This window comes from Stegostoma tigrinum, chromosome 17 (genome assembly GCF_030684315.1).
Source record: "Stegostoma tigrinum isolate sSteTig4 chromosome 17, sSteTig4.hap1, whole genome shotgun sequence".
In the NCBI taxonomy this organism is placed as follows: domain Eukaryota; kingdom Metazoa; phylum Chordata; class Chondrichthyes; order Orectolobiformes; family Stegostomatidae; genus Stegostoma; species Stegostoma tigrinum.
Window position 1 is genome coordinate 56978891 of NC_081370.1, and position 25442 is coordinate 57004332.

The following is a 25442-nucleotide window of genomic DNA, read 5'->3' on the forward strand; positions in this document are numbered from 1 at the left end:
GTCCATCTATAGTGTATAAAATATTGGACATCTATTCCCTTAAGGGAAAGTTCTGCAATCTCTACAAAGGTGTTCCACTCTACATCAACACTGTATTTTTAAATCACACCTTCCATTCTGTTCCTGCAGTGCTGGGTTAATTGCCCATAGCCCCATCCAAGGTGTTACTCGGGTCTAGCATCTCCTTCACAGAAAAGAGCAGCAATAGCCAAACAGAGGGAACCTCAGATTGATGGAGCTGGAGCAACCGGCAAAGATAATTCGTAATTGGAAGTGAAGCTCATTAGATTCTGCCACTCCTTGCAATGTTTTATGACTTTTCTCCCAATGATCGCCCCTGTGGCTCACCTGCCACCAACTTTTATTTCCAACACTGTTGTCCTCATACATAAATCATTAAAAATTCCACACCAATTTAGCCAGTAATTCAGAAGGTGAACAGAACACTGGACTTTATTGCAAGGGAGATAGAGCATAAAATAGGAAAGTCTTGCTACATCAATGAAGGGTGCTGGTGAGAGTAGGCATGGAATACTGCATGCAGTTAACCTGGGATACACTTGAATTGATGCAACTTCCAGGAAGGGTCACCAGATTGATTCCAGGAGATGGCTCAAAGGAACCGTCATTGGAGTTCAAAATAGTGAGTGGTAACTTCATTGAAACTGGTAGAATTTTTAGGGAGCTTAATAATTTATATGCATGTAGGGTGCTTTCCTTCATGGGCACTCCAGAACCCAAGGCAGTTTCAAAGTGACGGGTCTACTATTAAAATTAAGATGGGGTGTAATGTAAGCTCTCGAAGTTTCATTCCTCAGAGACTAAAGTAGACTATATTATTCATTATAACTGAAGCTGAATTTGCAAGCTTCTTGGCCTCGAAGATAATCAAGGGTTATGGGAATTTTTTACTTTAATTCACTCGTGTGATGAGGGTGTGACTGGAAGGTCAGCATTTACTGCCTGTCCCTAGCTGCCCTTGCCCTGAGTGGCTTGATAGCTTCAGAGGGCAGTTGAGAGTCAACCAGATTGCTCTGGAGTCACCTGATCAGATCTGACGGTCTTCTTTCCCTGAAGGACATGAGTGAACCAGATGGGATTTTCCCAACAATCATTCCATGGTTATTGGTAGATTCTTAATTCCAGATTTTTTGTTTTATTGAACGCAAATTCCACCATCCGCTATGGTGGGATTCCAATCGAGGTCTCCAGAACATTTGCTGAGTTTCTGAATTAATAGACTAGTGAAAATATCATGAGGCCATCGCTTCCCCTCAAGGCAGGAAAGTGGAATTAAGGCCATGGCCAGTTTGGTCATGAACTTCTTGCATGGTAGGTCTGGGTCAAGGGGCAGAAAGGCCTCCTCCTGTTCTGAAATAACAAGAATTGCCGATGCTGGAGAGCGAGATAACACAGTGTGGAGCTGAAGGAACACAGCAGACCAGGCAGCATCAGAGGAGCAGGAAAATTGATGTTTCAGGTCGGGACCTTTCTTCAGAAATGGGGAGGAGACAGGGAGCTCAGAAGTAAATAGAAGAGGGGTGGAGCTGGGGAAGGTAGGTGGGATGGAGATGGGTGAGTGCAGGTCAGGAGTGGTGGGGATTGGTCAGTGAGTTGGGAGGGCCAGATAGGTAGGAGAGTAGCTGGTTTACTTGAGCCATGTGGTCGAAGAGTTTCAGGGCCGAAGAGATTACCAGAGGGTTGCAGTGGAAGTGAGACCCACTGAGATCTTTCCAGAGGGAGGAGGACAACTTCTTCAAGATAACGATCCTTGGAAGAGGCTTTGCAGTGGGGTTATGGCTCACTCTTCCAGAACCTCCACACTGTGTTCCTCTAGCTGCACATTGTGTTATCTCCTTCTCTCCTGATTTTTTTTTGGTCTTTTGGATCATGGCTCAGATAGATTGATTCCACAAAGCAGATGTTATGTATTAATGGGACAGCTGAATTGCGTCTTCTACAGTGGGGAGATGAAACACAGACTGAGTGACCATTTTGCCAAACACTTAGGTTCTGTCCATAAAAATGACCTTGATGTTCCAGATGCCTATCACTTCAACACATTACCGTGCTCCCATGCCAATATTTCTGTTTCAGACCTGTTGCATGCTCCAGCAAAACTCAATGCAAAATAGAGAAACAACATCTTATATTTAGGTACGTTACATTCTTTAGGACTCAACTTAGAGTTTAACAATTTCAGAACATGAGCACTTTCCTCCATGTTCATTTTTTATCTTATCCCAAAGGTCCTAATATGCTTGAGTTGGTCCAAGCACAGCCAGCATATTTTGGACAATTCACACTTCTCACTAGCTCCCAGCTTGATGCCTATTTCCTTCTCGGCTTATCATCAGCAAACCATCTGTTTGCCTTTCCTTTTCTCCCTCTGCTCAATTCTTCTATCTTTCTGTCTAATGGAAATTAAAAGCATTGCACATGATCTGGTCCACAGTCGTATGAACATGCAGAAGCAAGTTGAGACTACGCTTTGTCTTATATTCTCCATCTGATCTGAGACACAGGTTCACACTATGATGGAGACTCTCTCTGTCTCTATCTCTCTCTCTCTCTCTGTCACAATTATGGTAGAAATTGTAGAAATTCCTGAAAATTGCATGTCCTGACCCACCCCGGCTGGTCATCGCTGATTTCTACAGGGTGGCGTGGTCTTCACTGTGGTTCATGTCGAAAGCTGGGTATTTAAATGGCGAGATATCTGTTTCAACCACATTTTAGTATTAGAGATAATGGGAACTGCAGATGCTGGAGAATCCAAGATAATAAAATGTGAGGCTGGATGAACACAGCAGGCCAAGCAGCATCTCAGGAGCACAAAAGCTGACGTTTGGGGCCTAGACCCTTCATCAGAGAGCCGCTCTCTGATGAAGGGTCTAGGCCCGAAACGTCAGCTTTTGTGCTCTTGAGATGCTGCTGGGCCTGCTGTGTTCATCCAGCCTCACATTTTATTATCTTACAATTTGGTATTCTCACTTTTTGAAACCCAGAGGGCACAGAGCAGGTTAAGCCAATGCAGGTCTGCTTCAATTAACTTAGTTTGGATAATCAGGCTGTCTCTTTCAAGCTTTGGGTTATGACTCTGGAAATGGTTCTCAGTAAACTTGGGGAAGTTCAGGTTCCCTTAGGGGTGTTTGATGGCTTTAGAGACCATCAGATGCCCTTTAGATCAGTACCTTCATAGAAGGGTTTGGTACTCTTTGTGAAATGTAGACAATATTGAGCCTAAAAACTAGAGTGATCAAAGCTGTTATAAAGCTTTCATAGCTGTCAAAATGTTGTCAAAGAACTATCAAAACATCCAAAGAACTAGAAGAGTTTTTAAAAGAGCTGCCTGATCTATCAAACAACTTAAAATTTAAATGTCCACTTATGAAAGAGGTGAATTGAAGGACTTATAGTGTACTGGTAATCCTTGATTAACACGGTTTTGATTAATGTGATTTTGCGATGACATATTTTTTACTTTACCACCCATGATTCCAATAATCTGTACCGAAAACTAAAAATGCTGGAAATTATAATAGGTCAGGCAGTTTCTGTGGAGAGAAAGCTAACATTTCAAGTTTAGATGACTCGTCATCAGAGCTCCTCCAATAATCTGTGCCTCATTCATGCTAGCCATGGTTCTTACCTGACTCCCAGTCATCTGGCAGAAGAAATGCACGGTAAAGCTCAGCACTCCAGGGCATGTTCCTGTTTCTTCAGCACGCTTTGACTGTTGCCTGCCTCAATTAAGACTTGCTTTAAAAAGTCCTCATGGACTCTCAACCCTACCCCTCCAAAGCAGCAGAAGAGCAGCCTAAAGAATATTAATTTTCAACATCGAGAACTTCAGATGATTCAGAAGAATCATAAGATAAAGTTGTACGGTATTATAAGTAATGTATTGGCATGGATAGAGGATTGGTTGACTGGTAGAAAGCAAAGAGAAGGGGTAAATGGGTGTTTTTCTGGTTGGCCGTCAGTACCTAGTGGTGTGCCTCAGGGATCAGTGTTGGGTCCGCAATTGTTTACAATTTACACAGATGATTTGGAGTTGGGGACTAAGTGTGGTGTGTCAAAATTTACAATGACACTAAGGTGAGTGGTAGAGCAAAGTGTGTAGAAGACACTGAAAGTCTGCAGAGGGATATAGATAGTCTAAGTGAGTGGGCAAAGGTCTGACAGATGGAGTACAATGTTGATAAGCGTGAGGTCATCCATTTTGGTAGGAATAACAGCAAAATGGACTATGCTTTAAATGGTAAAAATTTGCAGGACATTGCTATGCAGAGGGACTAGGGTGTTCCATGTGCATGAGGATTGCAGGTGCAGCAGGTAATTAAAAAGGCAAATGGAATTTTGTCTGCCATTGCTAGAGGGATGGAGTTGAAAAACAGGGAGGCTATGCTGCAGCTGTATAGGGTCCTGGTGAGGCCACACCTAGAGTAATGTGTGCAGTTTTGGTCTCCTTACTTGTGAAGGGATATACTAGCAATGGAAAGGGTGCAGATGAGATTCACTTGGTTGATTCCAGAGTTGAGAGGGTTAGAGAGACTGAATAGGCTGGGATTATACTCATTGGAATTCAGACGAATGAGGGGAGATTTAATAGAAACATATAAGTTTGTGAAGGGAATAGGTAGAGCGGAGGCAGGGAGATTGATTCCACTAGCAGAAGAAACTAGGACTAGGGGGCATAACCTCAAAATAAAGGGAAGCAGATGTAAGACTGAGGTCAGGATGAACTTCTTCACCCAAAGGGTTGTGAATCTGTGGAACTCGCTGCCCAGTAAAGCGGTTGAAGCTACCTCGCTGAATGTGTTTAAGGCAAGGCTAAATAAATATTTGAAAAGTAAAGGAATTAAGGGTTATTGTGCGCGGGCAGGTAAATGGTTCTGAGTCTCAAAAAGATCAACCATGATCCTATTAAATGGCGGGACAGGCTCCAGGAGCCAGATGGTCTACTTCTTAGAACATAGAACATAGAACATTACAGCACAGTACAGGCCCTTCGGCCCTCGATTTTGTGCCAACCTGTCATACCGACCTCAAGCCCATCTAACCTACACTATTCCATGTACGTCCATATGGTTATCCAATCACGACTTAAATGCACCTAAAGTTGGCGAATCTACTACCGTTGCAGGCAAAGCGTTCCATTCCCTTACTACTCTCTGAGTGAAGAAACTACCTCTCACATCTGTCCTATATCTTTCACCCCTCAATTTAAAGCTATGCCCCCTCATGCACGCCATCACCATCCTAGGAAAAAGGGTCTCCCTTTCCACCCTATCTAACCCTCTGATTATTTTATATGTTTCAATTAAGTCACCTCTCAATCTTCTTCTCTCTAATGAAAACAGCCTCAAGTCGCTCAGCCTTTCCTCGTAAGATCTTCCCTCAATACCAGGCAACATCCTAGTAAATCTCCTCTGCACCCTTTCCAAAGCTTCCACATCCTTCTTATAATGCAGTGACCAGAACTGCACACAATACTCCAAGTGCGGCCGCACCAGAGTTTTGTACAGCTGCAGCATAACCTCTTGGTTCCGGAACTTGATCCCTCTATTAATAAAAGCTAAAACACTGTATGCCTTCTTAACAGCCCTGTCAACCTGGGTGGCAACTTTCAAGTATCTGTGTACATGGGCACCGAAATCTCTCTGCTCATCTACACTACTAAGAATCTTACCATTAGCCCTGTACTTTGCCTTCCAGTTACTCCTACCAAAGTGCATCACCTCACACTTGTCTGCATTAAACTCCATTTGCCACCTCTCAGCCCAGATCTGCAGCTTATCTATGTCTCTCTGCAACCTACAGCATCCTTCATCACTATCCACAACTCCACCGACCTTAGTGTCGTCTGCAAATTTACTAACCCATCCTTCTACGCCCTCATCCAGGTCATTTATAAAAATGACAAACAGCAGTGCACCCAACATCGACCCTTGCAGTACACCACTAGTAACTGGTCTCCAGGATGAACATTTCCCATCAACTACCACCCTCTGTCTTCTTTCAGCAAGCCAATTTCCAAACCAAACTGCTATATCTCCCACAATTCCATCCCCCCGCATTTTGTACAATAACCTAATGTGGGGAACCTTGTCGAACGCCTTGCTGAAATCCATATACACCGCATCAACCGGTTTACTCTCATCTACCGGTTTGGTCACCTTCTCAAAGAACTCAATAAGGTTTGTGAGGCATGACCTTCCCTTCACAAAACCATGCTGACTATTCCTAATCAATTTATTCTTTTCTAGATTATTATAAATACTATCCCTTATAACCTTTTCCAACACTTCTCCTAGTTCTTATGTTCTTATGTGACAGGATCTACAGCCATCCAGTTCCAGGTAAGCAATTTTGTATGTGGGACAAGAAGCATTAAACAATATTATTTTTAGTCATTTTCACATCAATTTTAATGTTTTGTGCTTGTATTCTGTCCATTCAATGCATTGAGTCCACACTGATCCCCTGAAGAACATCCCAACCAGACCCTCACAATCATTATTACCCTGCATTTACCATGGCTAATCCACCTAGCCTGCTCATCTTGGAACTGTGGGAGGAAACCCATGCAGATACAGGGAGAATGTACAAAATCCACACAGGCACCCAAGGCTGGAATCAAAACCGGGTCCCTGGTGCTCTGAGGCAGCACTGCTAACCACTGAGCCATTACACCACTCTCTCCTAACAGCTAACAGCCAACAACCTCCACTCTTATCTTTGGCCAGCCACTTGCCTTCCAAGGACTTCCATAACCTGTAATGAAATTCTGACCTTCTAGGGCACATATCCACAGGACAGGGCTTGCAGGCATAGAAAATGTCTCCTCTCCATGTCCTGACCCATGGACAAAAGAACGTCATTTCCCTTTGGCTAATATTTTGGACTCACATTTTTCAAAGGCACAGGACATATTCATTTGAAGATATGGCTTGAGTCCACACTTTTTGGAATACAAATCCTAAAATGTTCAAAAACAATGGTATAGCAGCAGGTCAATATGCCTCTCAAGCTTGTTCAATTAGTTCATGGATGATCTGTTTCTTAATTTCATCAACTTGCTTTCGTTCCCTAATCATCAATAAAACTATCTAATAAAATAAATCTGCTACAGTATCTGGTTGCTCCATATCAAATTCAAAACTTTGGTCCTCCTGGAGTATTTTTAATTGTTTGTAAAAAAAGAAGTCCTAACATCTCAACTACATCTGCCCTTCACAACGCTGAATCTATGCCCTTGTACGGTCAGAAGTACCATTCATATTGAAATTCTGCATCTCGCTAAATGCATAACATACACTTTTCAGATGTCAGGAGCCTTAGTTTAAGTCAATCTGCATCACTCTGGGCTCTGATATTAAAGCTCAGCTATATTGCTCCATTTTGCCCTTACCGTAGAACATGAATAGTCCTTCATATTACAGAAACCTAAACAGTTCACAATTCACTGCACGCAGTCTGATCAGAACGCCACACAGCTTTAGCATGACATCTGAGGATCTGAGTTCAGTGGACTAATTAATGTCGCCCAGCTATCTATTTTGCTTCATCGTATGGCACCTTGTACTACATGACATGGTGACAATAGGTCAACCAATACCCCTTGGTGATTTTCAACTTGTCCATTCCCCACATGATGCACAGGCATGGTTACCTGATCCTAGTAAAGTCACACCAACCCACAAATGCATCAATAAACATCTTATCATCAATCGCTTCCAAACCTCTTTAGAGAAAGAATACAATGAAAAGCAGTATGCTTGTGGTGAATGTAACGTAATGTGGCCTCATTGCCATTACATTGTACTGTATTAGGGAGGTGGTAACCTAGTGCTTTTGTTACTAGACTATTAATCCAATAAAGCAGGTAATGGCCAAGTTCAACCCAGGTTCAAATCCATCTATGGTGAAATTTGAACTCATTTTTTTAAAGAATCTGGAATTAAAGTTCCAATGATGACAATGAAACCATTATTGATTGCTGGGAAAAATCCATCTGGTTCACTATTGTCCTTTAAAGAAGAAAATATGTTATCCTTACCTGGTCTGGCCTACATGTGACTCCAGACTCTCAGCAATATGGTTGACTCTTAGCTGCCCTCTGGGCAATTAAGGATGGACAACGAATGCTGGCCTAGCCAGTGATGTGAACATCCTATGAATGAACATATATTGAAAAAATACTTTTTCAGCAATTACCTTCCTTGCACTGATCTCCACAGTTGTTCCTATTACTAGCCTTGTATTCAAACATAGATGGAAGGTATTGTGTTTTTTGATTACTAATCATAATTCCTTGAAATGAGTGAAATACCGTTGACAATATGTTCATATCTTCAGATCACGCTTCCTGTTCTTATAGTCCTTATACGCAAAGACCAAATTAGGAGGCCAAGCAGCATCAGAGGATCAGGAAATCTGCCTGTCCTGCCGTGTTCCTCCACCTCCACACCTTGTTATCTCAGGCTCCAGCATCAGCAGTTCCTACTATCTCTGACCAAATTAGGAGACAGCTTTCCCTTTGCAACTTCTCTTACACCAGGTCTGTTCAAACAAATGAAAATACAATTTGAACAGTGTAACCAACTAAGTCATGAAAAGTGCAAGAAATACACAAAGATATGGAGCAAGAACTTAAAAGAGACAAAAATGTCTTTTTATGGGGGAATACATTTTAAAACTGTTTGTATATCCTACAAAACTTCAAAATAAGACTTATTATCAGAATGGAAAAAATGTATGAAGATGTGACTAATGATTGTGAATCACTTTTGTGTGCAAAACTTAGAAAGAATATTTCATTTTCGATAGGGTCTAATGATACAAACATCCTAATTATGCCCAAAACTCTTGTAACAAGCTTACAACTCTTAAAATGGCCAATACTGTCTGCTATTGTTTTGCTATTGTTGATGACATGTTGTAAGTAAAAATGAACATCTTTAAGCTTCTTGCTTGAAGAACGTGGCTTTTGTATAAAAGTATAGATAGAACTTTTTATTAACACTTCTTGCAGCAACAAAAGTGACACAGTCCACATCGTTCCAAAGTACACAGCAACGGCATGATCACATTTCACAGCACTTTGAGGCACAAAGTAAGGGCAACACCTTCAGTTCAAGTAGGTTTCCCCCTTTAGTAATAGAAGACATTCTCGACTTGTATACTGGACAACAGACACCAAAACAGCCTCCATCCACTAGTACAGTATAGCCAGCAAATATAAACAACCCCTTCCCCTACACCATCTGAAATGCACAGTATAGCAGCAAATGGTTGACACAACTTGGGAACTGTACCAATAATCAACAGAACTGTGATCATCTGAGGAAAGTGATTTCAATTTAGGGTGCGGCATGTCTCAAGCTGAATCCAGCATAATTCTTGCCTACAACCAAAAGCTATATCAAACTACATTAGTGGAGCACATTTAAGAATACAAGACAATGCAGGTTATTATGTGTATTTATTGCTTTTTACACAAATGCTGCAGTCCTTGGTGAATCCAATAGTATGGAGGGGAAATGGTCTTAGCCGAAAAGGATGTTGAGTGATGCAACACCTAAACCTGATGAGGCATGCCACCTTTGGTTATTGATGAGGATTGCCACTCCAACTTCCTTTTCCTGGTTTGTCAGTCAAATATTTAATGCAAATCCTACATCTGGGGTGAAGATAAATTTTTGTCCAAGATTTTTAAGATAAGTTAAAAATTTGCAAAGCATTGACTGCTTTGTAGTTCATAAATAATCTCTTTCTTTGGAGTGCTAACAGTATTCAAATACAGATAACTCTTAAATAAGTTTATTTTTAATTATAAAAGCTATTTACTTATCTAGAATATCAATAATTCACATTAAATTATTATTATGTGTGTTCTATTGCAAATCTTTCTTGCATACTTCTTTTCATAATAATGGCGAGACTTGTAAAATACAAACTGTTTGGTTGGCTTATTGGAAAATTGAAGGCAATCTTACTACACAGCCAAGATGGACATAATGATACATGCATTTTGGCTATCAAATGTATGAAGACTCTATTGCATTGATTCAATGGGATTTTATCAATAAAATTATTCATTTAAGAAAAATGCATATTCTAGGAAGTACACAGGGCATTGGGTTTTAATTTCCAAGACCTGTATGAGAGATTTTCGTGCTCCAAATATCTGAACATCTATTTAATGTGCATTAAACTTTGGCTCAGATCCACTGGAATATTTTAAAATTAACTTCAATATCTGAAATTTAACAAAATGATTCACAACCTAAACCTCCTGATGAGCACCTGTGTTGGAATTTACCCTTTATTTGATTAAGGACCCAGTAAGCCACCCAAAGCATCGCTTGCTGATTGACTCAGCACTTAAACATTCTAATTCCTGTTACATCTCTTGGCAGTTCATGGGTTAGCCATCAGAAATCGAAATCCCCCTAATCCCCCACCCGCCAAAAAAAAACCAAGTCATTCTAAAATGGTAAAGCCTGAATTGAGATGATGCACACCACCATTTTGTACAGATTGGACTCAAATGCCGCTTTGTTAAGTTGTACACTGTTAACAATGCCATTCTTATGTGTGGACATTCACACCACACAATTCTGTGCAAACAATCACAATGAATCTTGGACACAAACACTACAAAATATTGAATAGACATTTTTTTTAAATTTTTTCCCTGTTATGAATAGTCTCCTTCTTCATGTTCTTTATAGTAGTAGGAATCTTTAACTTCCTCTTGTACAAACTCTTCTTTTTTTTCCCAGCCATTTGGCCAACCACCGTTGCTATAAGTGGTGGCCCCGTAAGACTTTGTCGTGCCATAATTCTGAGTAATGTCCCCAGTTTCTTCCGCCAGTTCATCTTCATGTATAAAACCACATTTTTCATCGCTTGTTTGTTCAGGGTCTGCCCAAGGCTGTTTCTCACCAGATGCGAAAAGGCCATAAAAAATGACTCCTGCGTAGTGCACCAAGGCCGCAATTAGAAAGACATACTGCCACTCTCTCTGTGTCTGTGAACAAAAAGCATAGTGAAACCTATTTTGCACATCCACAATTTGTCTGAATAGTGTGGGCTTAGCTTGTTACACACTGCTGAAAGTCTCAACTGCTCTCTTGGTATTGCACCTCCAATTTTACTGGATACTCTTTTCCCCTTAACTCCCTTCCCTGAGGCACGCACAGAAATCATACTCTTCGATTACATCAAAGGGGAGATAGTGGTGTAGTGGTATTGTCATTAGACTAGTAATCTAGACTAATCAGTTGTGTGGTGGAGTACAGGTTCAAATCCCATCATGGAAAATGGTGATAACAAAGTGTGGAGCTGGATGAACTTAGGTTGCTCCTGAGATGCTGCTTGGCCTGCTGTGTACATCCAGCTCCACACTTTGTTATCTTGGATTCTCCAGCATCTGCAGTTCCCATTATCTCTGATGGAAAATGGTGACACTTGAATTCAATAAAAAACACAGACTAATGAAAACAACGTAACCACCGTTGATTATCATACTAACTCACCTTGTTCAATACATTCCTTTATGAAAAGAAATCCACCATCCTTACGTGGTCCAGTCTATATATGACACCAAACCAACAGCATTGTGTTTGACTCTTAACTGCTGTCTGAGCTATATATGATGGCCTAGCCATTTGAATGAATAAAACAAAAAAAAATCTAAATTTGTGGTTCGATTGTGTTGCTTGTGCACAATTGTGAAGCTACCAGGACTGATGTCCCACCTTAGGACTTTCAGACCAAGCTGAATGTAGATATTGGAATTGTTACATCACAGTGGTATGATGGCTGTTTGGAACACTGTGGAAGAATATAAAATGACATTACCCCGACAGTGTCATTATATATTACATACATTGGACAATTAACAGGAATATCAGAGATAATGGGAACTGCAGATGCTGGAGAATCCAAGACAACAAAATGTGAGGCTGGATGAACACAGCAGGCCAAGCAGCATCTCAGGAGCACAAAAGCTGAGGTTTCAGGCCTAGGCCCTTCATCAGAGATCTCTCATCATCTCTCTGATGAAGGGTCTAGGCCCGAAACGTCAGCTTTTGTGCTCCTGAGATGTTAACTGGAATATCAAGTAGTTTAATGCAAGTCCTTAAACTGTTGAATGATTCAGTGATGTTCAAAACTTGAGCCACAATTTGTGTAAATTGCTATGAAGTAACAGTCTTCTGCAATGACCGGAGAAAATTGAGTAGCACAGATTATGGCAAAATAGATTTTATGTAATGATATTTAATTAACTTATGCTGTAACAACTTAATATCCCAAGCATATAAAGCATTTTATATGTAGAAAATTAATAGGTCTAATTAGTCTTTCTGGTAAATATTCCTCAATATTGCATGGATTGGTGGGACTGAAGGGCTTGTTTCTGTGATATATGACAGTATAACTCTGTTTTAAAAATTTTTAACCCCAGACAGTGATACTCAACAGTGATAATTAATTAATTAGCCTGAGATTTCATCATTTATTATCCTAAATATCTTGATGCTATGTTAAAAATGTTTTGCATAACATGTCAAGAATAGTGCAGGAGATGAGAACTGAATCAACACACCATGGACAAAGACTCCATCATACAGAAAGATATTACCAACCCTTTCTGGGCACAGAACAATCAGTTTGTTGATGTAGTGTTCCAATCCTTTTTTGCATACAATTCTACTCCAGTGTGCTACAGTTGCTGATTAAACAAAAGTCGTACCTTGTTCTTTGTCATTGCTCCCACAATAACTGGACAGACCATTCCAGATAGTGTTCCCACACCATTGGAAATTCCCATGAGAATACTGGCATATCTTGGCGCTATATCCAAATGGTTAACATTGAATCCTAAATGCAAAGTTAAAAAAAAGTTATAAAACTGCCTTTGTTACAAAGTAGAGTAAACATTTAACTGGGGAGTCAGGCAACAGATTGTTTTTCAGTCCACTATGCAACTACAAATTAAAAAGCACTCTTATTCATCCCAGTACATTTAAATTCCTTAACTTAAACAAAATCTTACTAGGCTGACATGTGGTAAGTAACATTCATGCCACACAACGGCAAGGCAATGACCATCTCCAAAAAAGAGAGAATCAATATCACTTCTTAACATTCAATGGTGTTACCATTTGAATTCCCCACCATCAACATCCAAAGAGTTATGAATGATCAGAAATAAAATTGAACAATCTTGATAATTAGAGTGGCTACAAGACCATGTTAAAGACTAGGAATCCCGTGATGAATAACTCACCTCCTGGCTCCCTAAAGTCTGTCCGTAATTTATACGGCACAAGTCAGGAGAATGATGGAATACTTCCCACTTGCCTGGATTTGATAGGCACGACATCCACTAAAATTCATTCTCTCCACCTCTGAGAGTAATAGTGGTGTGAACTATCTTTAATTTATACCACAGAAATTCACCAAGGCTCCTTCCACAGTACCTTCCAAAACCATAACCATTTCTATCTAAAACGACAAGAGTTGCATGTGCCTGGGAATGCCAACAGTTGCAAGTTCTCCTCGAAGCCATATAACATCCTGACTTTGAAAGATAATGCCATTCCTTCATTGCCACAGGTTCAATATTCTGGAACACCCCACCCCCTCCCCACTAAAGCTTCTATCTATACCAAATAGGCTGTAGTGGTTCAAGAAGGCAGCTCTCACCACCACCTTCTCACAGGCAACTGCGTTGGGCAACAAATTCCGGCATAGCCAATGACATTCACTTCCCATGACTGAATTATAAACAGCTGGCAATCAAAAGAGCTGGCTTCGATTTGGAATACATACATTATGATAATGTATCTTTGTAAAGTCAGTCATGCAACACTAACCCATTAACGGAAATCCTCAGGTGAATGTCAACAGAGAGTTAATTAGAAGTCTATCTTTTGCAGCTCTCTAGAGTTTTTGTTAAGAGATTAATAGTGATTGAATGCCTCCCCTTTTACAGTTTAACAGTTCTTTGATCGATTAATGATCTTAATGAGTTTCTGTACTGTTACAAACAAATATGTATTTTTAACAATATTTATTGTTAACAATAACAAAGGATGCTTGACCTCTCCCAAAGGGTTTCATTACACCATCTAAGGGAAGCCTACCACCCTCAAACATGAGTCAGGACCAGGTCTAAATGGGTATCCTACCTGTCTGAAGCATATCTTGTCTATCTGAATGAATCCACAAGGTTCAGACTTGCTCTTACCTTGACTAATCCGCACACACTATTTTAAGACACAGGTACCAAAAGGATAATTTAAATGGCCAGCTGCCTCCCTAATTCACAAACGAATTCATCCTGAACCAACTCTATTACTGACACGTTGAAAATGGGAAATGTCACATTCAGGGGCAGGATTTATAGGATTTCGAAAGGCTTCTATTATTTTCATGGTGTGGAGTGGCTCTCTGATATGGAAAGGCTCTTGGCCACATCATCATTGACTCGGATATATTCACCTCATACAAATAGTGTTCTTTTCTACCACATGATGAGATATTTTGTGAAGGGACACTTGGCAATTTCAGATATATGGAAGATTCAGTTTCTGGTTTATGCTACAATATATTGAGAAATTGTATGCTAAACAGTAAAGCATAGTTAACAAAATCAAAATACTGCAGAGGTTAGAATTTGAAATGCAGTTAGCATTGTTAAAGGTAGATAGAGTTCAGGTGACAGATAATTAGCAAAAAGTACAGCATGCTTTGTTGAGTTTTTTTCAAAATTGTCTCACCTGATATTGCAAAACCGCTGAAACCAACAGCCATGACAAGGAATGAAATTGCAACCCCTTTGGTATGTGAATAGCCTACCACAAGAAGAAATGTTGCCTCCATGCCAAAGCCTTCAGGAAAATAAAAGACATGCAGTTACCTTCCAGATCAGAACTGTTCATAATTCTGGCGTTACGATATTTATGATATATGTGCTGTAGTAAATGCCTAATCTCCTGACACTGTGAAAGTCTGTCACAGCTTAGGACTGCAACATGTTGTTACAATTGAGGGTGAGGACATCATTCCTTTCTTTTGTGGTCTCACTCCTCCAATGACCACATAAAATTTTAATATAACCGAACAAGGTGATATGCCCAATTATACAAGTCTCTGACTCTGTGAGGTTTGATATTAGGAATATCTCAACCAGGTTCCTTCAGTCAACAACAAATAACTGGCTTATTACCAAAGACCAACTTACTCAAAGAGAAATGCAAAGATTATGCAAACAGAAATATATTTTAAAAATAAACACACACACAAGCTCTCAGGTCTGATAAGTTTACAGTACTTTTGCATGCAACAGTCAAACTCATGAAAATAGCATAAGTCTTGAATCAGAATTTTACAGTACAGAAGGAGGTCATTTGACTAATTCAGCTCCTGAATAAGCTAACCAGCTAGATCAATTCTCCAGCACTATCTCAATAGCCTGCTAAATTTATCATTTTCAAATATATATACAGCTGTCTTTTGCAACTTGCTAAGAGATCTGCCTTCACCATTCTCCCAGGTAACGCATTCCACATTCCAAAAACTCCGAATAAAGAAGTTTCTCCTCCTGTCATTCCTAGATCTCGTGCTGGCAATCTTGAAAGTATGACCCCTAGTTAGACAAATAGTGGAAACAGAATTTACTTCTTTACCCTGTCAAAATTGTTCAAAGCATCTCTTAATCTTCTCTGCTCCAAGCGAAAAGACCCAATTTCCATAATCTTTCTTTGTGTCCAAAATCTTCCATTCCTAGCATCATTTTATAAATCTCTTTTGCACTCTCTCCAGGGCTTTAACATTTGTCCTTAAATCAGGTACCCAGAATTGAACACAATACTCCAAGTATGGTCTGACCAATGATTTATATGGGTGTAGCATGACTTTCTTGCTTTTGCACTCTATAGCTCTATTTATAAACTCAAGGCTCACATATGTCTCCTTAACAACTGTTTTAGCTTGCGTGACCACCTTGAGATAATTGTGCATTTGAACCCTGAAGTCCCTCTACTCTAGTAATGAACAACCATCATGGCCTGGTAACTTCTCTCCCTGGAATGCAGCCAACCTTTTAGCACTGCTTCTTCAACTATTCTGCTCAAATGTTCAACACCCACATTTTCAACTGGCCTATTGTCACCATTTTATAATCTGGTAAAGACAGAAGTCAAAGTGTTCATTTAGTACATCTGCCACACCCTTTCCTTCAGTCAACAGTTTATCCTGTTTGTTTCTTTTGGGCCACACTCTACCTTTTGTTAATCTTTTACAATTAATCTGTTTGAAGAACATTTTTCCATCTGCTTTAGCATGGCCTGCCATCCTTTCCTTATCCTTCCTCATGGCCTTCTTTATTCCAACTTTAGCCTCTCTCCTGGATCTGAGATTTTGTTCCTGATTTCTATTGTTATTATCATTCTAGTATGCATCATATGCCTCCTTCTTCTTCCTTGTTTTCTCACCAATACCCTTAGTTATCCAGAGTCCACTAGTTTTGGATGCCTCCTATTTATGTTTCACTGGTATGTACCTCGCTTGCACTCCATTCATCTCTGGTTGTTGAAGGGTCCCGACATAAAATATCAACTTTCCTGCTCCTCTGGTGCTGCCTGGCCTGCTGTGTTCCTCCAGCTCGACTCTGTGTTATCTCTATTATTCATCTACAGTTTTCTCCAAATGATTCCAAAGTTATTCTACTCACACACAAGCTGCTAAGACTGAGATGACTTCCTGAAACAGTTAAGCCTTTATTCTTTTATGAGTAATGGACATTACTGCCAAGACCAACAATTGCTGCCCATCCATAATTGTGCTTGAACAGAATGACAGGCTTGTGTAGTTAAGAATGAACCACATTGTTGTTGTTCTGGCGTCACATGTAAAATAGATCACTTAAGGATGGCAAATTTCCTTCTCTAAAGGACATTAGTGAACCAGATAGATTTTTACACCAATCAATGTTAGTTGTTATGGTCACTATTATTAAGATTAACTTTATGCTTAGTTCTAGAAGGCTGAATTCTCTTTAATTCAAATGGTGGAGCAGGTTCCAAGAAAACCCTCTGCAGGAACTCTTCCTGAGTGGTGAAGATGACTTTCAGTGGGTTTTCAGCTGCACACTTTGCTAAGTGGAGTTATGAAGAAAAGGAAGAAGAGAATATTGGCCTCAACTGCACCTACCTATCACCCATGCTTCTACCTTTGCCCCTTCCCATAACTCACAACAGTATGATCGAGTGTCCCTTGTCCTCATTTTTCAACCCACCAGCCTCTACATTCAAAGGATCATTTCCCCACCATTTCAGACAATCCAGCAGAACTCCACCAACAAACACATCTTCTTCTCACTCCCCTGCCTGCATTTCACAGGTATCATTCCCTCCAGGACACTCTAACCCATTCCTCATTGGTCATTAACGCCACTCCCCTTCCCATTGGCACCTTCCTATATAATCGCAGAAGGTACAACATCTGCCCTTTCTCCTCCTCCCTGCTAATGATCCAAGAGCCTAAACAGTCTTCCCAGGTGAAGCAGCATTTCACCTGTACCTTCTCCAATCTGGTCTATTGCATTCAATGCACCCAATGTGACCTACTCTACATTGGAGAAACCAAATGCAGACCGGGTGAACACTTTGCAGAACACCTCTGGTTTGTGTGCGAGTGTGACCCTGAATTTCCTGTAGCTAGTCATTTTAACACAGCATCCTGCTCATGCGTTCACTTGTTTATCCTTGGCATGCTGCAATGCTTCACCAAGTCACAGTACAAACAAGAAGAACAACACCTCACCTTCAGACTAGGCAGTTTACAACTTTCTGGACTTAATGTTGAGTTCAGTATCTTTAGGTGTGATCTCACACTCATTCCATCCCTTTCATTTAGTTTTACTTGTTCCATTCTCTGTAACCGTGTCTTCTTTCCCCTCCCCCACCTCCAGTGGGAATTTCTGCTCTTTCCAGGATGGAAGTCAGACACACCATCGTTCTCCTATTCTAACATTCCGATCATATAATCTGAGCTATCAGCACCCTTTCTCCCCTGCACTCCATCCCCCACTGTTGCATAAGTACTAACCACTCTACACTTCACGCCAGCTCAAATGAACAGTCATCTAGACTCGAAACGTTAGCTTGCTCTCCCTCCACAGATGCTGTCAGACCCACTGTGACTTCCAGCATCTTTTGTTTTCAATACAGATTCCAGCGTCTGTAGGAACTCGCTCCTAGAGATCATTGGCCTATTGCTCTTCAGCGGGTTATATTCCCTCTGTCTCTGATTTCATTCAAAGATACAATCATCTCTTCCACCCACAAACCTAGCCATATGGTCTCTCTGAATATTTTCCAGACTGTTTGACTCCATCTAAGCTCCCTGCTCCTTCCAGGTGCAATATTATTGCTGTTGTACCAAATGCCTTCTCTTTCGCAAAATATTGTTTGTTTAAAGGCTCGAGATACATTTATATGGGTGCATATAATCTTTTAAAAATAATAATCAGATCCCATCTGCCAACAAAATATTTATAATAGTTTTGATTGCAGGATGTTCATCACTTTGTCTGGATAATTATAATCAAAACAGCACACAAGAAAATCAACTCCATGTTGGGTAAAGCTGTACACTTGATCAGAACCCTTGCCAATAAATTCATTATCAAGCCCTTCGACAGCCAGCACATTGTGTACATTCTGCAGTTAGTATAGCAACTCATCAAAATTACTTCAATCATAGTTCCCAGACTCTTGAACTCTACTGTCTAGAAGAAGCATAGCATTGCATGGATACACCCTGGCCTACAAATATCCAACCAATTCATACACTAATTTGACTGCAACCATTATTCTTCTGTCATACTGGGGATACAATCCTGGAAGTCCCTGCCAGACACAATGGTGAAATGAACCACTGGACTTGGGGCAATTGAACAACTGTCTGTCACCAACTCAGAAAGACCAATGACAGGGCCATAAATGTACACTCTCCCTCAGACCTGGAGGAGGATTGTACATTTTGGATTGGGACCTTAATGTCAGGATCAAATGCAGGCAATCCCCTACCTGTCCTTTCCTCATGCTTCCCTTAGCCTTCCTTACTCCTGCGTTAGCCTGTCTCCTACATTTGAGGTACTTTTCCAGATTTCTGTTGTCATTATTATTCCAGTATTGTGTCAAGAGCAGTAAAATCCAGAATAAGGATTTTACATGCATTGTCCACTTAGTGACTTAAAGGCAGGTTCACCCTCCAAGCCAGGAAGGTAACTGACCTCTAGAAGCAGGAAGGCCAATGGCAGAGCTTCCAGCATTATAGAAACTGCAACCCAAGGTCACATCTTGGACCGCCTTCCTCTTGGATCGCCTCTAAGCAATTTTAACAAAGATGAAGCGCAAAATGGGCACAGCTGTTATGCCAGCATTACAGAATGAATCCATGGCCTCAGCTGTCACCAGATGTGCATGGGAACCCTTAAAATATTTTGAGGCATTCTCAATACTGCAGCATTGGTCAAGTGGTGTTAACCATTTATATTTATAAAATACCTTCACCATAAGAAAACATCTCAAGGCATTTCACAGTGGTTTTATAAAACAAGTTATGACACCAAGTCACATAGGGAGATATTGGGTCAAATGACGAAATAGCTTGGTCAAGTATGTAGATTATAAGGACTGATTTTTTTTAATGAACTGTAGGTAGCGATTAGTGGGGTACTGCAGTGATCTGTACTTGGATCATAGCTATTTGCATTAATGATTTAGAGGAGGGAATCAAATATAATATCTCAAAATTTGCAGATGACACAGTCCTTAAAATATTTTGAGGCATTGGCCCACTGGTCAGGAACTAGAATGTGCACAGGGAAGCTGCCATGCTCTTAGTGGTCCTGCAGATATCTAGAAAAGTCCAGCTTCCTGTCAACTTTCGGCCTTTGTGGCCTTTTAATGAAGCGGCTACTCACTACATGTAGGCAGATAGCTGTGCTGTTGCTGGTCTGGCCCCCAGGAAAATGTCTCAGGAGGCAGGACAGACACAGCAGAAGCCGCGTGCCCACCAATGGTATAAAATTATGGGCCTACCTACTACCCCCTCAGGGTAAAAATCCTGCCCCCAATAAAGGATCTATACATAGTAATTAATTATGTGTGAAGGAAGCAAACTTCTATTCATATAGTACCTTGCTTGGAACTTAAATAGCTTGAAGTATTTTACAACTAATAAATTCCAACTTGTAGTATTGCCACTACTGTTTAGGCATCCAACACAGCAGCCAATTTGTGTTTTTCTAAGTCTCAGAAACAACTAATGCAAAAAATTGATGATTGAAGTGAATTTGATGAGGTGCTACAAAGCCTACTAGAGATTCCCAACATTACAGATGATATAATAAAAGCATAGAAAACTAGTCCAGGAGGCATCCATTTCAAACCCTTTAACCCTGCTTGGCTATTCATTATAGCTATGCCTAATCATCTAGCTCAGCAACCTTTTCCCATTTTTCATCATATCCTTGGATCTCCTGAACTCTGAGTGCTTTATCATATTTCTTCTTGAAACCATACAATGGTTTGGTATTAACTGCTTTCTGTGACCCATAAATGACCCATAAAACATTATGGATAATGTATTAAACCATACATCATTTAAATAGATGATAAAATGTGAGGCTGGATGAACACAGCAGGCCAAGCAGCATCTCAGGAGCACAAAAGCTGACGTTTCGGGCCAAGACCCTTCGTCAGAGAGGGGGATGGGGTGAGGGTTCTGGAATAAATAGGGAGAGAGGGGGAGGCGGACCGAAGATGGAGAGAAAAGAAGATAGGTGGAGAGAGTATAGGTGGGGAGGTAGGGAGGGGATAGGTCAGTCCAGGGAAGACAGAACGGTCAAGGAGGTGGGATGAGGTTAGTAGGTAGATGGGGGTGTGGTTTGGGGTGGGAGGAAGGGATGGGTGAGAGGAAGAACAAGTTAGGGAGGCAGAGACAGGTTGGACTGGTTTTGGGATGCAGTGGGTGGGGGGGAAGAGCTGGGCTGGTTGTGTGGTGCTGTGGGGGGAGGGGATGAACTGGGCTGGTTTAGGGATGCGGTGGGGGAAGGGGAGATTTTGAAACAGGTGAAGTCCACATTGATACCATATGGCTGCAGGGTTCCCAGGCGGAATATGAGTTGCTGTTCCTGCAACCTTCGGGTGGCATAATTGTGGCACTGCAGGAGGCCCATGATGGACATATCATCTAAAGAATGGGAGGGGGAGTGGAAATGGTTTGCGACTGGGAGGTGCAGTTGTTTGTTGCGAACTGAGCGGAGGTGTTCTGCAAAGCGGTCCCCAAGCCTCCGCTTGGTTTCCCCAATGTAGAGGATGCCACACCGGGTACAGTGGATGCAGTATACCACATTGGCAGATGTGCAGGTGAACCTCTGCTTCATGTGGAATGTCATCTTGGGGCCTGGGATAGGGGTGAGGGAGGAGGTGTGGGGGCAAGTGTAGCATTTCCTGTTGTTGCAGGGGAAGGTGCCGGGTGTGGTAGGGTTGGAGGGCAGTGTCGAACGAACAAGGGAGTCACGGAGAGAGTGGTCTCTCCGGAAAGCAGACAGAGGTGGGGACGGAAAAATGTCTTGGGTGGTGGGGTCGGATTGTAGATGGCGGAAGTGTCGGAGGATGATGCGTTGTATCCGGAGGTTGGTGGGGTGGTGTGTGAGAACGAGGGGGAACCTCTTAGGGCGGTTGTGGCGGGGGCAGGGTGTGAGGGATGTGTTGCGGGAAATGCGGGAGACGCGGTCAAGGGCGTTCTCGATCACTGTGGGGGGAAAGTTGCGGTCCTTGAAGAACTTGGACATCTGGGATGTGCGGGAGTGGAATGTCTTATCGTGGGAGCAGATGCGGCGGAGGCGGAGGAATTGGGAATAGGGGATGGAATTTTTGCAGGAGGGTGGGTGGGAGGAGGTGTATTCTAGGTAGCTGTGGGAGTCGGTCGGCTTGAAATGGACATCAGTTACAAGCTGGTTGCCTGAGATGGAGACTGAGAGGTCCAGGAGGGAGGGATGTGCTGGAGATGGCCCAGGTGAACTGAAGGTTGGGGTGGAAGGTGTTGGTGAAGTGGATGAACTGTTCGAGCTCCTCTGGGGAGCAAGAGGCGGCGCCGATACAGTCATGAATGTACCGGAGGATGAGGTGGGGTTTGGGGCCTGTGTAGGTGCGGAAGAGGGACTGTTCCACGTAACCTACAAAGAGGCAGGCATAGCTGGGGCCCATGCGGGTGCCCATGGCCACCCCCTTAGTCTGTAGGAAGTGGGAGGAGTCAAAAGAGAAGTTGTTGAGGGTGAGGACGAGTTCGGCTAGGCGGATGAGAGTGTCGGTGGAGGGGGACTGGTCGGGCCTGCGGGACAGGAAGAAGCGGAGGGCCTTAAGGCCATCTGCATGCAGAATGCAGGTGTATAGGGACTGGACGTCCATGGTGAAGATGAGGTGTTGGGGGCCAGGGAATTGGAAGTCCTGGAGGAGGTGGAGGGCGTGGTTGGTGTCACGGACGTAAGTAGGGAGATCCTGGACCAAAGGGGAGAAAATTTAGTCCAGGTAGGTGGAGATGAGTTTGGTGGGGCAGGAGCAGGCTGAGACGATGGGTCAACAAGGGCAGGCAGGTTTGTGGATTTTGGGAAGGAGATAGAAGCGGGCCATGCGGGGTTGGGGAACAATGAGGTTGGAGGCTGTGGGTGGGAGGTGCCCTGAGGTGATGAGGTCATGAATGGTGTTGGAGATGATGGTTTGGTGCTCGGGTGTGGGGTCATGATCGAGGGGGCGGTAGGAGGTGGTGTCGGAGAGTTGGCGTCTGGCCTCGGCGATGTAGAGGTCAGTGCGCCATACTACCACTGCACCACCCTTGTCTGCGGGTTTGATGGTGAGGTTGGGGTTGGAGCGGAGGGAGCGGAGGGCTGCCCGTTCTGCAGGGGAGAGGTTGGAGTGGGTGAGAGGGGTGGAGAGGTTGAGGCGGTTAATGTCTCGATGGCAGTTGGAGATGAAGAGGTCGAGGGAGGGTTGGAGGCCTGGGGGTGGTGTCCAGGAGGAGGATTTGTGTTGGAAGCGGGTGAAGGGGTCAGTGGAGGGAGGGTTAGGTTCCCGGTTGAAGAAGTAGGCGTGGAGGCGAAGACGGTGGAAAAACTGCTCTATGTCCAATCGTGACTGGTATTCGTTGATGTGTGGTTGTAGGGGGACAAAGGTGAGCCCCTTGCTCAGGACTGACCGTTCGTCCTCAGTTAGTGGGAGGTCTGGGGGGATGGTGAAGATGCGGCAGGGTTCAGTGTGGCTGTCTCCTCTGGGGTTGATAGATACACTTTTGAAAATGATTTAAAGTAGTAATATTTGTTTATGTTTAACTTGTTCTGTAATACATATCACTTCTAATTTACAATTTTTCATTGCATGAGCTAGGAAATCACTTTCAATGCTGTCTGTATTTTGTATGATGTACATCAACACAGCAGTGTAACAAAATCATTTTGAACCTCAGAAACCAAATTATAATAAACTGTATATTACTAAGCAACTTAAATAGTCTCCAAGGATATTTCGAGATGTAAAATGATTATTTAATATGATGAAATAGCTGAAACAACACGATCACAGAAACTGCTGGCTTTTTGCAAAGGTGTGAAGGCAGAGACATTGTGAGAGTGCCACTGGGCTATCAACCTACGGTAGATTGTGAAATCTGAAATCAATAAAGAAAAAACTGAAACGAGAAAGTTAGCCTAATGTTGACTACATAATCACCAGCAAATACTCACCTGGATTGTTGTTGTTCCTTCGAGAAATCTGCCATCCTCACCCTGTCTGGACCATGTGTGACTCCAGACCCACAGCAATGTGACTAACTATTACCTGCCCTTTGGACAGTAAATGCTAGCCCCGCCAGCAGTGCCCACATCTGATGAGTAAACTTTTGAAATGGAGAATAAAATGTGAGGCTGGATGAACACAGCAGGCCCAGCAGCATCTCAGGAGCACAAAAGCTGACGTTTCGGGCCTAGGCTTTTGTGCTCCTAAGATGCTGCTTGGCCTGCTGTGTTCATCCAGCCTCACATTTTATTATCTTGGATTCTCCAGCATCTGCAGTTCCCATTATCACTGATAAACTTTTGAAATGTGTGTGTTTAACCAGGTTCGCACGAATTATTCGAAAATTGAATAAACCTTATTATTCAGTTATATCATGGTCAAGACACTATCCTAAAGATACTACATCATTAACACAATGGGCCAGGTTTTGTAGTCAGAGGGTTAAAATTTATATAAAACAGCAGCATTAAGTAGAGTTGCTATAATCCTGACCGTTCATGAAAGAGAGATGACTAGCAGTTGCTCAACCTGAGAGTCACACCTCAGGTGAGGAGAGAAGTTGAATCTGAGCTGGTCCAGACAACTGAGCTAACCAGCCCCCAGTAACAGGAGAGGATTGTAATTATCCCAAAAATCACAGGGACAGAATCAGCTAATATCAGCACTGAATTCTTAAAATGCATTCAGGAGACCGTCTTTTTGCCTCTATGGAGGAAGGCGAACAATAAAAATGAAGTAAAGTAAAAGCAAAATTCTGTGGATTTGGAGATGTGAGACAATAAAAAAAAGGTGCCTGAAAAACTCGGCTAATCTTGCAGCATCTGTTTAGAATATCCAAAGGAGCATCATATCCAAAGCATTGACATTGTTTCCCTCTGTGCAGATCTGTAGCATCTGTAATATTATGCCAACGCTGTTTCTCGTTTGTCCTTTTTAGCGGCCAGAAGTTGCCAAAATCTGCCCTCAAAGTTTCCACCACATTTCTGGTGAGGCTTAGGTGCAGCCAGAAAGACATTTCCTGCCAGGAAGCTAATTGATTAGCAGATACTGAGGTGGAAATAATTGCCCTCTTCCACAAAAGAATTCGGGACTAAATTGAATTACCCTGAATGCCTCATACATGAACGGGGGTGGGAGGGAGAGATGGAGGGGGGTGCGGGTGGAAACAAGCTGTCTGTTTTAATATTTTGTGAAACATATTGATCGTCTATGCTAAGCCAACATGCTATTCTGTAGCCTGCATCAAGGACAAATTCAATATTTTTTTCTGCTAGAGAACTAATCTAGCTATAGCTTGAGGCAATTTTTGAACTTCAGAACTGAACTAGAGATTGTTATTCTCTTACTGTTAGTCTGTAATGTTGTTACTAATTGCACTCTTTCTCTTGTGTCAATGAGATTGAACTTGACCATTACTTGCAGAATGGAGATAATGGGAACTGCAGATGCTGGAGAATTCCAAGATAATCAAATGTGAGGCTGGATGAACACAGCAGGCCAAGCAGCATCTCAGGAGCACAAAAGCTGACGTTTCGGGCCTAGACCCTTCATCAGAGA

At 42.1% G+C, this 25442-nt stretch overlaps 1 protein-coding gene across 2 annotated transcripts in view; it reads right to left on the minus strand.

Moving 5' to 3' along the window:
• Positions 1 to 8819: 8819 nt before the first annotated feature.
• slc17a6a (solute carrier family 17 member 6a) overlaps positions 8820 to 25442 on the minus strand; it is a 64995-nt gene continuing 48372 nt past the window's right edge. For both annotated transcript variants that reach the window (XM_048546061.2, XM_048546059.2), the window contains 3 exons: positions 14802 to 14912; positions 12770 to 12897; positions 8820 to 11041 (listed from right to left, as the gene is read on the minus strand). In XM_048546061.2, the coding sequence (XP_048402018.1) occupies positions 10709 to 11041; positions 12770 to 12897; positions 14802 to 14912 (572 nt within the window). In that variant the 3' untranslated portion in view covers positions 8820 to 10708. The remainder of the gene's footprint in view (positions 11042 to 12769; positions 12898 to 14801; positions 14913 to 25442) is intronic.